Source organism: Ascaphus truei, chromosome 7, assembly GCF_040206685.1.
Source record: "Ascaphus truei isolate aAscTru1 chromosome 7, aAscTru1.hap1, whole genome shotgun sequence".
NCBI lineage: Eukaryota > Metazoa > Chordata > Amphibia > Anura > Ascaphidae > Ascaphus > Ascaphus truei.
In genome coordinates, this window is record NC_134489.1 from 6,039,483 (window position 1) to 6,053,877 (window position 14,395).

The 14,395-nt window shown below is 42.7% G+C and overlaps 1 protein-coding gene across 2 annotated transcripts in view; it reads right to left on the reverse strand.

Annotated features, from left to right (window-relative positions):
• LOC142498662 (tyrosine-protein kinase receptor UFO-like) overlaps window positions 1–14,395 on the reverse strand; it is an 84,851-nt gene that overhangs the window by 42,827 nt on the left and 27,629 nt on the right. For both annotated transcript variants that reach the window (XM_075606915.1, XM_075606914.1), the window contains exons 6-8: window positions 14,171–14,251; window positions 11,747–11,862; window positions 1,368–1,563 (exon numbers count right to left, since the gene is read on the reverse strand). In XM_075606915.1, the coding sequence (XP_075463030.1) occupies window positions 1,368–1,563; window positions 11,747–11,862; window positions 14,171–14,251 (393 nt within the window). The remainder of the gene's footprint in view (window positions 1–1,367; window positions 1,564–11,746; window positions 11,863–14,170; window positions 14,252–14,395) is intronic.

The following is a 14,395-nucleotide window of genomic DNA, read 5'->3' on the forward strand; positions in this document are numbered from 1 at the left end:
ATTTCGAGGCTGAAATGTTCCCCAATGTTTATACAAAGCTACAGTATTTTGGCAGTGTCAGTATCCTGCACCTCCGTGCAACCCCCGTTTCCCTGCGCCCCCCACACTGAACACTGTGTGATGATTGAAAACATAAGGCCTCGGACACGCTTACCGCTGGCGTGATGATTGAAAACATAACCCAGCAGCGAAGTGGTTAAATGCACACAATGTTGCTTGTCTGTTACATTAGAACAAGTAAGGAATGTTCCCTCTGCCCTCATGGGCTGATACAAAGAGACTAGAACAGGTAAGGAATGTTCCCTCTGCCCTCATGGGCTGATACAAAGAGACTAGAACAGGTAAGGAATGTTCCCTCTGCCCTCATGGGCTGATACAGATAGACTAGAACAGGTAAGGAATGTTCCCTCTGCCCTCATGGGCTGATACAGATAGACTAGAACAGGTAAGGAATGTTCCCTCTGCCCTCATGGGCTGATACTGTACAAAGAGACTAGAACAGGTAAGGAATGTTCCCTCTGCCCTCATGGGCTGATACAAATAGACAGAGACCTTGGTTCTGTGAGGGACCCAGCATGGGATGAGACACATTGTCCTGCTCTGAACTTTTTGCAACATTGTTTTTTTTTTTCATTCCAAGGCAGCAGCTTAAAGGACAATTCTTCCCATGTGTGTGTGTTTACTTGCAGCTATGAAAACAAAGTATATTTTGCATAAGAAAAACAGAGCTGAGCAACTGCATTCTTCTATTTAGAGCTGGAATCTGAGTTTTATTATGATTCAGTCAGAAATCAGCCAGCGATGAGATCTGCTCATTGCAACTTTATATAATAATATTATTATTATTTTTTTTAAATTACCAATTCATTTAAAGGGGTCAACAAACAACATTTCGGTAAAGAATGTAACAATTGAATTGCCTTCCGTAAACAGACGTAACCATGCTAAAAACAAAGACCAGTCTACTTTTGTTTCTCTAGAAATTAAATATATACAAACACACACACACATATATATAGTTATGGATATATATATATATATATATATATATATATATATATATATATATATATATATATATTGCCCGGGTGCTCAGCAATACACTGGAATCCATAGAAAGCAATTCTTTAGTGGCAGCCTGATTGCCTTATATTTATATATTCACATATACATTTCTAATTACAGTATGTATGTATCTGTGTGTGTATATAGTTAGGTGTCTATATAGTTAATAATATATATGAAAACACACAGGTTAATATGTATCTTTCTCCCTCTATATACAGCTTGCTCTCTCGGAGGGAGAGAGATACAAACACGCGCAGACACACACACACTCACGACCCATGTGCATCTTCGTGTCATACCTCCTTCCATGGTTTCCATGGCGACCCAGTCGGTCCAGTGTGACACCCCCTCGCTACTCCGACAGGCCACGCGCACACTGTATGTGGTGAAGGGAGCCAGGCCTCCTATCACGTGGGTGAATGGGGGCACGTTCAGGTTCTGGTTGTAGATCTTGTGGTGCGGGGCTGTGCTGAGGTCCGTTTGGGGCAGCGAGGCCTTTACAGCCACAGCAGAGGGGAGAAGGGAAAAGAGAGGATGGGGAGACAGAGACAACGCACATAAGGAGGACACCCAACGATATTTTATTATATATAATATATATATGCGCCATATAGTAGCTCCGATTGGCGCGTACATGCGCATCAGAGCTACTTGAATAGTGCGTGTTTTTAAAATGGCGAAATCAAGCTTCTCGACACCCGTCTGGCTAATAATTTTGGAAAGTACATAATTCTGGCGGATTTGACTTTTCCCGCCAAGTTCTCGCCAAGAACTCTTTGAATGCGGACATTTTTGCCACAAACCTGGCGAAATTGTCCTTCCCGTACCTCTCTGCATAAGCCCCTTTGTTACAGTTGAAAAAAAATCAGCTCTGTGCTGCCTGGCGGAGTGGAGCAAGTGAGAATAAACAGCAGAGAACACAAGAGTGCAGTGTCTGAGCCCTTCCTAAATACAAATGAAAATAAAAACGAGAAACAGCAAGGACATAAAAATGCAGATGTAGCAGGACTTAATGTCTCCGGAAATAGTGCTGCCGCAAAATCGCTGCAGGAAGTCCATGCTTTCAGATCGGACCCTCCACAGCGATAACGCCGGCGCCGGGGCGGCGGTTACGCATCTTAGCCTGGTGCCGGAGACATTAAGTATTGCTACATCTCTAAGGTCATGTTCAAGGTCATTTTTGGGGCAACTTGACCATTAAAGCTGCTATTCTGCCAGAATTGTAAATTATTATAATGTTTTAAACAACTGAGACAGTGGGATCCAACAGAGCTGAACTGCGCTATTTTCAGCTCTGGGGAACAGCTCTGGGGTTCCCGAGATAATGAACGTTTTTGGTGCAGGAGTTTCCTGTGTAGAAAGCAATATGGCACTCGGCATCGTCCAATAGGAAGCCGCAACTGAGGATGCTGGGAATTCACATTGTCCCACAACATTTGGTGGCCATATTGGTTCCCCAAGAGGGAGTACAGATGAGTACGCTGGGATGTATCTCAGGAAAGGGTGGTCCCTGGAGCTGAAAATAGCACAGCTTCATTTTGGAGGATCCCCTGCTTCCAATTCTGTAACTAAAATTAATCTAAAATAAAACAAAAATTTTCCCGGTTGGGATTGTTACTTTAAAGTGAAAACAACCAATATCTATCTATCTATCTATCTATCTATCTATCTATCTATCTATCTATCTATCTATCTATCTATCTATCTATCTGAATGTCTGTCTGTCTGTCTGTCTGTCTTTTATGTGGGGAAAATGTGGCAGAACCCTAAGTAAATAAACATTTATTTATATGTAAACTGCTATAAATAATTAAGCTTAAAAATAAGGTGTTAAAATAAAGGCATTTTTCCTCTCTCCTAGTCAGTATCCAGCCCCAATCTTAATCATTTCATACATGGGGTCTCTTGTTGTTGATCCCTACAGAAAGGAGCCAAGACTCAGCTCCTCCACAAAACACAGACATATATATATATATGCAAATATAGCTGTATGCTCATCTGCATGTCTTAGGCAGGTCTGCAACCCCGCCTTTCCCCATTATCACCCAGCATACAGCACTTCCACTGCAGCAAGGGATTCTGGGAAATAACATGCAAATGAGCACACAGTGTCACTTTTTGCCTCAATAACCATTTTTAACATGGTTCCCTATAGGCTTAAGCTTGCTGCATGGTCACAGCTTTGAGCACAGCCAGGGTTAAGGTGCATACCCAGAAAACCACCCACAGACAGCTGTTTCGACCTTGATGGGTCTCATCAGTGTGGGGTTGATTTTACTGGGAATGCAAGAGAGGCTTATGGGATAGGCCAAACCATACTACTGAGTTAAGTTATGGTGAGTAAAAAAAGTGACAAAAACCCTCCACAGGAAAGCAAATATGCAAATATAGCTGTATGCTCATCTGCATGTCTTAGGCAGGTCTGCAACCCCGCCTTTCCCCATTATCACCCAGCATACAGCACTTCCACTGCAGCAAGGGATTCTGGGAAATGACATGCAAATGAGCACACAGTGTCACTTTTTGCCTCAATAACCATTTTTAACATTAAATCCCCTTGACTGATGCGGCAACAAGATGAAAGAGCTCAGTCAAATGACACCTTCTCTGCTGTACGTTCCCAAACTGTCATGTTTAAAACGACCTCCCATGTAGATACCTCATTTACTTTGTACATACAGTTTTCATATTGTGAAATCCCTCTATGCCCTCCTGTTTTGGGAGAAATCCCCAAATTAAAAAACATTGGGATTTTCTAAACCTGCAGCCCTAATCACTGCAGCATTGGAGTCAATGCTGCATTCTCCACTCAATTAGACACACACTTTTAACCAGTGCAGCATGTCATGTATGTGTGATCATTGTTTTTGAAGTGTTTGATCATTAAAAGGTCAGTCCTTTCTAGGGCCAATGTTTACTAGTGGCAGTGATATGTTTACTAGTGGCAGTGATATGTTTACTAGTGGCAGTGATATGCTTACTAGTGGCAGTGATATGTTTACTAGTGGCAGTGATATGTTTACTAGTGGCAGTGATATGTTTACTAGTGGCAGTGATATGTTTACTAGTGGCAGTGATATGCTTACTAGTGGCAGTGATATGTTTACTAGTGGCAGTGATATGTTTACTAGTGGCAGTGATATGTTACTAGTGGCAGTGATATGTTTACTAGTGGCAGTGATATGTTTACTAGTGGCAGTGATATGTTACTAGTGGCAGTGATATGTTTACTAGTGGCAGTGATATGTTTACTAGTGGCAGTGATATGTTTACTAGTGGCAGTGATATGCTTACTAGTGGCAGTGATATGTTTACTAGTGGCAGTGATATGTTTACTAGTGGCAGTGATATGTTTACTAGTGGCAGTGATATGTTTACTAGTGGCAGTGATATGTTTACTAGTGGCAGTGATATGTTTACTAGTGGCAGTGATATGTTTACTAGTGGCAATGATATGTTTACTAGTGACAGTGATATGTTACTAGTGGCAGTGATATGTTACTAGTAGCAGTGATATGTTTACTAGTGGCAGTGATATGTTTACTAGTGGCAGTGATATGTTTACTAGTGGTAGTGATATGTTTACTAGTGGCAGTGATATGTTTACTAGTGACAGTGATATGTTACTAGTGGCAGTGATATGTTTACTAGTGGCAGTGATATGTTTATTAGTGGCAGTGATATGTTTAGTAGTGGCAGTGATATGTTTAGTAGTGGCAGTGATATGTTTACTAGTGGCAGTGATATGTTTACTAGTGGCAGTGATATGTTTACTAGTGGCAGTGATATGTTTAGTAGTGGCAGTGATATGTTTAGTAGTGGCAGTGATATGTTTAGTAGTGGCAGTGATATGTTTACTAGTGGCAGTGATATGTTACTAGTGGCAGTGATATGTTTACTAGTGGCAGTGATATGTTTAGTAGTGGCAGTGATATGTTTAGTAGTGGCAGTGATATGTTTACTAGTGGCAGTGATATGTTTACTAGTGACAGTGATATGTTACTAGTGGTAGTGATATGTTTACTAGGGTCAGTGATATGTTTACTAGTGGCAGTGATATGTTTACTAGTGGCAGTGATATGTTTACTAGTGGCAGTGATATGTTTACTAGTGACAGTGATATGTTACTAGTGGTAGTGATGTGTTTACTAGTGGCAGTGATATGTTTACTAGTGACAGTGATATGTTACTAGTGGTAGTGATATGTTTACTAGTGGCAGTGATATGTTACTAGTGGCAGTGATATGTTACTAGTGGCAGTGATATGTTTAGTAGTGGCAGTGATATGTTTACTAGTGGCAGTGATATGTTTACTAGTGACAGTGATATGTTACTAGTGGTAGTGATATGTTTACTAGGGTCAGTGATATGTTTACTAGTGGCAGTGATATGTTTACTAGTGGCAGTGATATGTTTACTAGTGGCAGTGATATGTTTACTAGTGGCAGTGATATGTTTACTAGTGACAGTGACATGTTACTAGTGGTAGTGATGTGTTTACTAGTGGCAGTGATATGTTTACTAGTGACAGTGATATGTTACTAGTGGTAGTGATATGTTTACTAGGGTCAGTGATATGTTTACTAGTGGCAGTGATATGTTTACTAGTGGCAGTGATATGTTTACTAGTGGCAGTGATATGTTTACTAGTGGCAGTGATATGTTTACTAGTGGCAGTGATATGCTTACTAGTGGCAGTGATATGTTTACTAGTGGCAGTGATATGCTTACTAGAGGCAGTGGTATGTTTAGTAGTGGCAGTGATATGTTTAGTAGTGGCAGTGATATGTTTACTAGTGACAGTGATATGTTTAGTAGTGGCAGTGATATGTTTACTAGTGGCAGTGATATGTTTACTAGTGGCAGTGATATGTTTACTAGTGACAGTGATATGTTACTAGTGGTAGTGATATGTTTACTAGTGGCAGTGATATGTTTACTAGTGGCAGTGATATGTTTACTAGTGGCAGTGATATGTTTACTAGTGGCAGTGATATGTTTACTAGTGGCAGTGATATGCTTACTAGTGGCAGTGATATGTTTAGTAGTGGCAGTGATATGTTTACTAGTGGCAGTGATATGTTTACTAGTGGCAGTGATATGCTTACTAGTGGCAGTGATATGTTTACTAGTGGCAGTGATATGCTTACTAGTGGCAGTGATATGTTTAGTAGTGGCAGTGATATGTTTACTAGTGGCAGTGATATGTTTACTAGTGGCAGTGATATGTTTACTAGTGGCAGTGATATGTTTACTAGTGGCAGTGATATGTTTACTAGTGGCAGTGATATGTTTACTAGTGGCAGTGATATGCTTACTAGTGGCAGTGATATGTTTAGTAGTGGCAGTGATATGTTTACTAGTGGCAGTGATATGTTTACTAGTGGCAGTGATATGCTTACTAGTGGCAGTGATATGTTTAGTAGTGGCAGTGATATGCTTACTAGTGGCAGTGATATGTTTAGTAGTGGCAGTGATATGTTTACTAGTGACAGTGATATGTTTATTAGTGGCAGTGATATGTTTACTAGTGGCAGTGATATGTTTACTAGTGGCAGTGATATGTTTACTAGTGGCAGGGATATGCTTACTAGTGGCAGTGATATGTTTAGTAGTGGCAGTGATATGTTTACTAGTGGCAGTGATATGTTTACTAGTGGTAGTGATATGTTTACTAGTGGCAGTGATATGTTTACTAGTGGCAGTGATATGCTTACTAGTGGCAGTGATATGTTTAGTAGTGGCAGTGATATGTTTACTAGTGACAGTGATATGTTTAGTAGTGGCAGTGATATGTTACTAGTGGCAGTGATATGTTTACTAGTGACAGTGATATGTTTAGTAGTGGCAGTGATATGTTTACTAGTGGCAGTGATATGTTTACTAGTGGCAGTGATATGTTTACTAGTGGCAGTGATATGTTTACTAGTGACAGTGATATGTTACTAGTGGTAGTGATGTGTTTACTAGTCGCAGTGATATGTTTACTAGTGACAGTGATATGTTACTAGTGGTAGTGATATGTTTACTAGTGACAGTGATATGTTTACTAGTGGCAGTGATATGAAACTAGTGACAGTGATATGTTTACTAGTGGCAGTGATATGTTTACTAGTGGCAGTGATATGTTTACTAGTGGCAGTGATATGTTACTAGTGGCAGTGATATGAAACTAGTGACAGTGATATGTTTACTAGTGACAGTGATATGTTTACTAGTGGCAGTGATATGTTTACTAGTGGCAGTGATATGTTTACTAGTGGCAGTGATATGTTACTAGTGGCAGTGATATGAAACTAGTGACAGTGATATGTTTACTAGTGGCAGTGATATGTTACTAGTGGCAGTGATATGTTTACTAGTGACAGTGATATGTTTACTAGTGGCAGTGATATGTTTACTAGTGGCAGTGATATGTTACTAGTGGCAGTGATATGAAACTAGTGGCAGTGATATGTTTACTAGTGGCAGTGATATGAAACTAGTGACAGTGATATGTTTACTAGTGGCAGTGATATGTTACTAGTGGCAGTGATATGTTACTAGTGGCAGTGATATGTTACTAGTGGCAGTGATATGAAACTAGTGGCAGTGATATGTTTACTAGTGGCAGTGATATGTTACTAGTGGCAGTGATATGTTACTAGTGGCAGTGATATGTTACTAGTGGCAGTGATATGTTTACTAGTGGCAGTGATATGTTTACTAGTGACAGTGATATGTTTACTAGTGGCAGTGATATGTTTAGTAGTGGCAGTGATATGTTACTAGTGGCAGTGATATGTTTACTAGTGGCAGTGATATGTTACTAGTGGCAGTGATATGTTTACTAGTGGCAGTGATATGTTACTAGTGGCAGTGATATGTTTACTAGTGGCAGTGATATGAAACTAGTGGCAGTGATATGTTTACTAGTGGCAGTGATATGAAACTAGTGGCAGTGATATGTTTACTAGTGACAGTGATATGTTTACTAGTGGCAGTGATATGTTTAGTAGTGGCAGTGATATGTTACTAGTGGCAGTGATATGTTTACTAGTGGCAGTGATATGTTACTAGTGGCAGTGATATGTTTACTAGTGGCAGTGATATGTTACTAGTGGCAGTGATATGTTTACTAGTGGCAGTGATATGAAACTAGTGGCAGTGATATGTTACTAGTGGCAGTGATATGTTTACTAGTGGCAGTGATATGTTTACTAGTGGCAGTGATATGTTACTAGTGGCAGTGATATGTTACTAGTGGCAGTGATATGTTACTAGTGGCAGTGATATGTTTACTAGTGGCAGTGATATGTTACTAGTGGCAGTGATATGTTTAAGGTATTACATCTGGGTTACTGGTGATTTTTTTCCCCAAATGCGATACCTATAAATATTTGTAATAATGTTTAATTTACTTTGTAAACCTGATGAGCCGAGACTTGGGAGGGGTTAGATCTCCTCAAGCTGCCCCCTTTTGCCTAAGGCTGCGCTCATAGTGCCGGCGACGCGACGGACAGGCGACGGTTGCTGGAAAATCAAATAGAGATAACTTCCAGGGATCGCGACCAATCCATCGCTCTGTCATGTCGCGCTTACTATAAGCGCACGCGATGGCGGCAATGCATTTGTTTTGCCACAACGTCGCATCGCTGTCGCCGGCACAATAAGCGAAGCCTTACAGTATGTCACTGTGGGCTCAACAAGAGTTTGCACAGGCAAGCACCCTCCCACTACCTTTATCTTTATTGTCTCTCTGAGAAAGTCAGGATGGGATCAGCATAAAGAAAACACTTAATTGATAAACAGTCCTCTCTGTTCAGAGGCCCCTAATAAATGCAATTTGCAAATAATTTTCAGGGAAACATTAGCAGCTGTGTACTTGCTATCAGCATGGTTAGATTAGTTTAAGGAAGCCAATTAGCCTGTTAAAACTATCTCTCCTCTTTCATTAGTCCTGTGTTCGTACTCGGATAAAGGAAAGCAGAAGTAGTTAGTTTTGATTCAGACAAAACAACAAGAAAACATTGAATTCAGCTTATTACATTTCCTCTTTGTGTATATTTAGAAACCTACTGTAGGATACATGCAGAATGCTTGTGGAGATGAGGGCTCATAACCAGCGTTATATTACTGTATATATTACAGCGACATCTTCCTGTACACAAAATTACCTGAGCTTGTATAAGTCACTTCATTGCAAAGGTTGCTTCCTTTTTAATAGTTTATTTTCTGTTAGTGGTAGTCCTATTTCGGTGGCCCCATAAATTACACTAATGTTTTACAATAATGTGAAGGTGATTTCCACAATATAACATTTTTTTTTTAACCGAGTGGGACAGCGGATTTAAAAGATCTACTACTGTTTCCTGTGCTAACTCACAGCATTATAGAACATGTGCGGGTCTGTTTGTATCATCATTGTTTATATCGGCGTTTCAGGGTTTAGACCCAGTGTCTTTGTATATTTATAATGCTCTGTACGTTATGACATCGCTCCCTGTATGTACATCGCTCCCTGTATGTCATGACATCACTCCCTGTATGTCATGACATCGTACCCTGCAAGTAATGACATCGTACCCTGCACGTAATGACGTTACCCCGCTCTGCACGTTATTATATCGCTCTCCACATGTCGTTATATTGCTCTATGAAGATTTGATCATCCCTTTGGCCACAATAGGGTTAACATGTGTGCCTTCCACATATTTGCTCTGCCCAAAACTGGGGTTCAAAATCTTCCCCCTTTAATTAATCACCAACCCCACCTGTAAAAACAGCTTCTCAGTCAACAGATGTCTCTTCTCACCTGTGCTGCCCATTAAAAGAGATGTGTTGAAAGGCTGCTTTCTCCTGGGCATTAAAATCCACCCTCATAAATCATTGTTAAAGCACACCCCATTCCCATAGTCTTAAAGGTGCAATCCCTAGTAGCTGGTCAGAGAAAAAAACCTTTGGTAAAGAACTGACTGACCTAGTTGGCTTCCATAAACAAATATAACCGTGCTAATAGTACATATTTGGTTGTTTTAGTTGTTTTGGACGTCAATTTCAAACTGAATTTCTTCAGGGCCTCTGAATGGGGAGGTGCCAGTCACGTGTTTTATTTAGCGTTAGCTCACTGTGTTCTTATAAGAGTGACATATAAATAAGGGGAGGGGGGAAGAGAAAAGGTTTTGCCTGTGCTTGCTCACCACAAGGCAACAGCAGACAAAAGGGAGCAGCCAGGGGAACTCAAACCCCTCCCAAGTCTCAGCTGACACTGTTTACAAACAAAGGGCCTCATGCAGAGAGCAGCGCTAATAGCAATCTCGCCATTTTCCGGCGAAAATCGAGCTGAAAGCAGCAGAAAAAGGCAAGTTTTAAAAAAAAGCGCCATTTATTTTTTTTTGCTTGAAATTCGCCGCGCGGCTGGAGAGTTTCTAATCTCTCCAGTGTTTTTTTCTGCCGTATGCAGAGAGCCGCGATCGCCATCTAGTGGCTGTTCGCGCCAAAAAAATGGCGCGATTTTCAACATTTTCCTTCTCCACCAAGAAGCTGGCGCTCCGCGGCCGGTGGAGGAGAAAAAAAAAAAATCGATTTCTTTCCCACTAGTTTCAACAGCGCTTATAGCGCTTATAGCGCTGGTTGAAACTCTCCATATGGAGAAAGGATTGTAAATGCAGTTTTATGCCCTTTCTGCATATGGAGAAAAAAACTCTCCAATAAAGCGAAAAAAATTTCCCCCTCTCCAATTCTAAATAGCGCTGCTCTCTGCATGAGGCCCTAACTCTAAAACATGATTTTAACTTATAGTTGTCAGATTTGACACTTTGATCCTTAGGGGGACTGACCCCTTAAACATGTCACTGATGTTAGTACACGTTGATGCTAAAAGGTGCTGACCCCTTAAACATGTTGTTGCCTTTAGGTTGCGGCCGTGCTGCCGATGAGTGCATTAATGCTAGAGAGCGGTGACATCACCAACTCTCCAAGCATGAGCGCAGGCTGTCCATCATCATTTTGCGAAGCGTGAGTGGGGGGGGGGGGGGGGCGTGGATCGGGGCTATTTCTGTGTGTAATGTGTGTATTTGTGTGTGTGGCTGTGTGTGTGTGTGCGCGCATTGACTGCTGTTGAGCTTGCTTCAAAATCAATTTTCTTTGTCTCCCCAAGCGCTGAGCTTGGGAGAGCGTACGTGCCCGTGCACAAGCACGTGTGTCGCGTGAGTGTGGCCGTGCAGATTCACATTCACTGAAGTAAATGCATCAAGCGTGCTCAGCAGCAGCGTGGATGCAGCCTTAGTTCACTTTGGTCTGACCCTTAGGCTGCGCTTATAGTGCTGGCGACGTCGCGTCAAAACAAATGCATTGAATCCGTCGCATGCGCTTATAGTAGGCGCGACAGCGCGACAGAATGACCTGAATCTCTGTAGTCCGTAGAATTTGATTTTTACAGCGACGGTCTCATCATGTGACAGGCTGTAACCAATCAGATAGCTTCTGATGCAAGGAGAGGGGGGATGTGTGTGTGTGTGATTGTGTGTTTGTGTGTCTGTCAAGAGATCTCCAAAACTCAAATTACAACTTTTGAAAGGGCTACGGAGATGGGTGATGTCATCCGTAGCCAGCACTATAAACGCAGCCTTAAACAGGTCACTGCCATTAGTACACTTTGGTTCTGGGAGGGACTGACCCTTTAACTGTCTGTACTTACCTGCACAGTGCACACATACAGGGGGTGAGTCCCACTTCTTCCAGGCTCCCACGATACTTCCAGCTCTGTTGGTCCCCGGGATATTAACTGCAGCTCTGTTGGCCTTCTTGGCAGGACTGGGAGAGAGACCAGGGAAGGGTGTTAAAAACAGGTCCTCCACAGACAAACATTCCTTGGGGGTGTTAAAAATGGCCACCAAGGGTAGTGTGCTGTGACCTGTTTTAAAACTCTTTTTTGTTTACCTTCTGATTATTGCAGCATTGCATACTGTATGTAATGTGGGACCAGCTAAAGTGTTCAGAATGAGTCTGCATTAGTTTAACCACTTCTCCAGCTATAAGAGCAATATTAAAAAAATAAATTTTTAAATGGCACAAAAGTTGATGGATGGTTCAGTGCCAAGTTGCCATAGGAGCAGCCTTTAAGGTCTGTGGGTAAAATTGCAGCTTTATTCCTTAAAAATAAGCCTAAAAATCAAGTTAACATGGCAGCTAAATGACTCAAATATTGTGACATTATTACATTTCAGAGAACCTCAGAATAAGTCCGTTTCTGTTATAGGGCCCTGCAGTATGTAGTTTCCATATGAAACCGCTCAGTTCTGTGTTCTGGAGTGGGGCCCGTGAGAATAATCAGTGGGGGTTGCCACATGGACAGTCTACTGCAAGCTGTGCAGATTCTTAAAAAAAACTGAAATAAAAACCATCTAGGAAAAAAATATCAACATACAGTTGGGAATGTGGTTTAAAGTGCATTACATTGCACTCACTATTAAAGCAGCAATCCCGTCTGCGCATAGATACCAGTGTGTCTGCTCTCCCCCAGGGGAAACCAATGGCTCACTAATCTCACTGGCCCGCCGGCCAGAAGGGGCCGGTTACATCATAGCTGGTGACCTCCTATTAGATACCCATTTAAATTCCCACAGAAAACACTGCTAAACTGATCGCGGTTACCCTGGCTCGCCGGAGTTACAAGTAGTGCGGTTTAGCTAAGGCCCGGGCCATAGAGGGGGGGAGCCCTGCTGCACCGCGCTGACTCTGAGGCTCGCCTGCAGAAGCTGTGCGATTCCACGCACATACAGGCGAGCCAGCGTCCGCGACCGGAGGTGGGGGGAGACTGAGGGAGGCGGGGCAGTGACGTCGCTGGGCCAATCGCCCGCGACGCACTGAAGTTGAGGTCACGGCGCCGTGACGTTGACGCAGCCCCGCTCTCATTGGAGGTTTTCAGCCGACAGCGCGCTGAAAAACAGCTTGGCGCTCGGCTGAAAACTCCAAAGCCTGAGCCCGCCTGCGGATGCTCGCGCGAGCCCCCTCTCAAGGCATCCTCATTGAGGATGCGGGGTCTCCGCGCTGAGCGTCCGCACGCCTCAGCACGGCCTGTCCTTCTATGGACTCGGCCTTAGAGGATCCCCTGTTTCAATGCCGTAAAAAAAAGAAAATAATTAGGATTTAGGTGGGATTGCTCCTTTAAGACAAGTCATTTTTTGGGGGGGGGAGAGGAATTACACCTTCAACCCCATTATTCTGCAATGCCTTGCTGGCCACTGTGACATTAAGAGGTTAAGACGCCTCCTGTGACCCCTTTCACCTCCCCCGTGCATGCCAGCAGGGTGACTGGGTACTGAGTCAGACTGCTTGGCTTTAACCTCACAGACAAACAAGTGAATCAGACGGATTTTTCCCGCTTCTGATACGGTAATCTGGTAATCTGTCACAGCCTTCAGGCAGGTGGATTTCATTAGTGACAGCCGAACGCCGAGACCCTGTTTCCAATCCCAGTGTCCACTCTCCTTGTGACCTTGGTCAAGTCAATCAACCTCACTGTGCCTCAGGCGCCAACATAAGATTGTAAACGCCACAGGGCAGGGACTCGCACCTGCAACATTCTATGTACAGTGCTGTGTACACTATCAGTGCTGTGTACATTATCAGTGCTGTGTACACTATCAGTGCTGTGTACACTATCAGTGCTGTGTACACTATCAGTGCTGTGTACACTATCAGTGCTGTGTACACTATCAGTGCTGTGTACACTATCAGTGCTGTGTACACTATCAGTGCTGCATGCGAAGAAAAAGATATGCTGATTAATATTATACGGAACTGCAACGAGTTTTCATCTTGGCCCCTTGTTCCTTACAATATCTGTTCTGGCTTTTAACGCTGCAGTTCTTCCAGCACGTTTATCTGTTCCAGATTTACTCCTGGTGCAATGTACCCACCACTGATCCCTTGGCACTGCCTCTTTGTACACTGTGCTATACACTTTGAGGGGCTGAGCCTATAAAAGGGTTTGGTATAAAGGATATCCGTTTAGCACTGTGCACATACAGTGGGGATATGTAAAACTCTCACTGACTTACAAGGGGTCCCGGGCCCCTCTGCCGGGAAGGGGCTGCTACCTGTCTGAGCTGTCATTTACCTTTCACGGCTGCGGTCCTGGACGTGGTGACCCCTTTAGCATTGTGAGCTTCACAGGAGAAAAGTGAGGACTTATTGAGCCCTGGAGAGACACAGAGAGAGAGAGAGAGAGAGAGAAAACAGTCAGGATACACAAGGCTGCAGCCTGTGAGTGTGACCTAGTGACTGAAAGGGTGAGAGTCTTGTGTGTGTTTAAGTCTGTGTATCAGTGTATTATTGTTGCAGT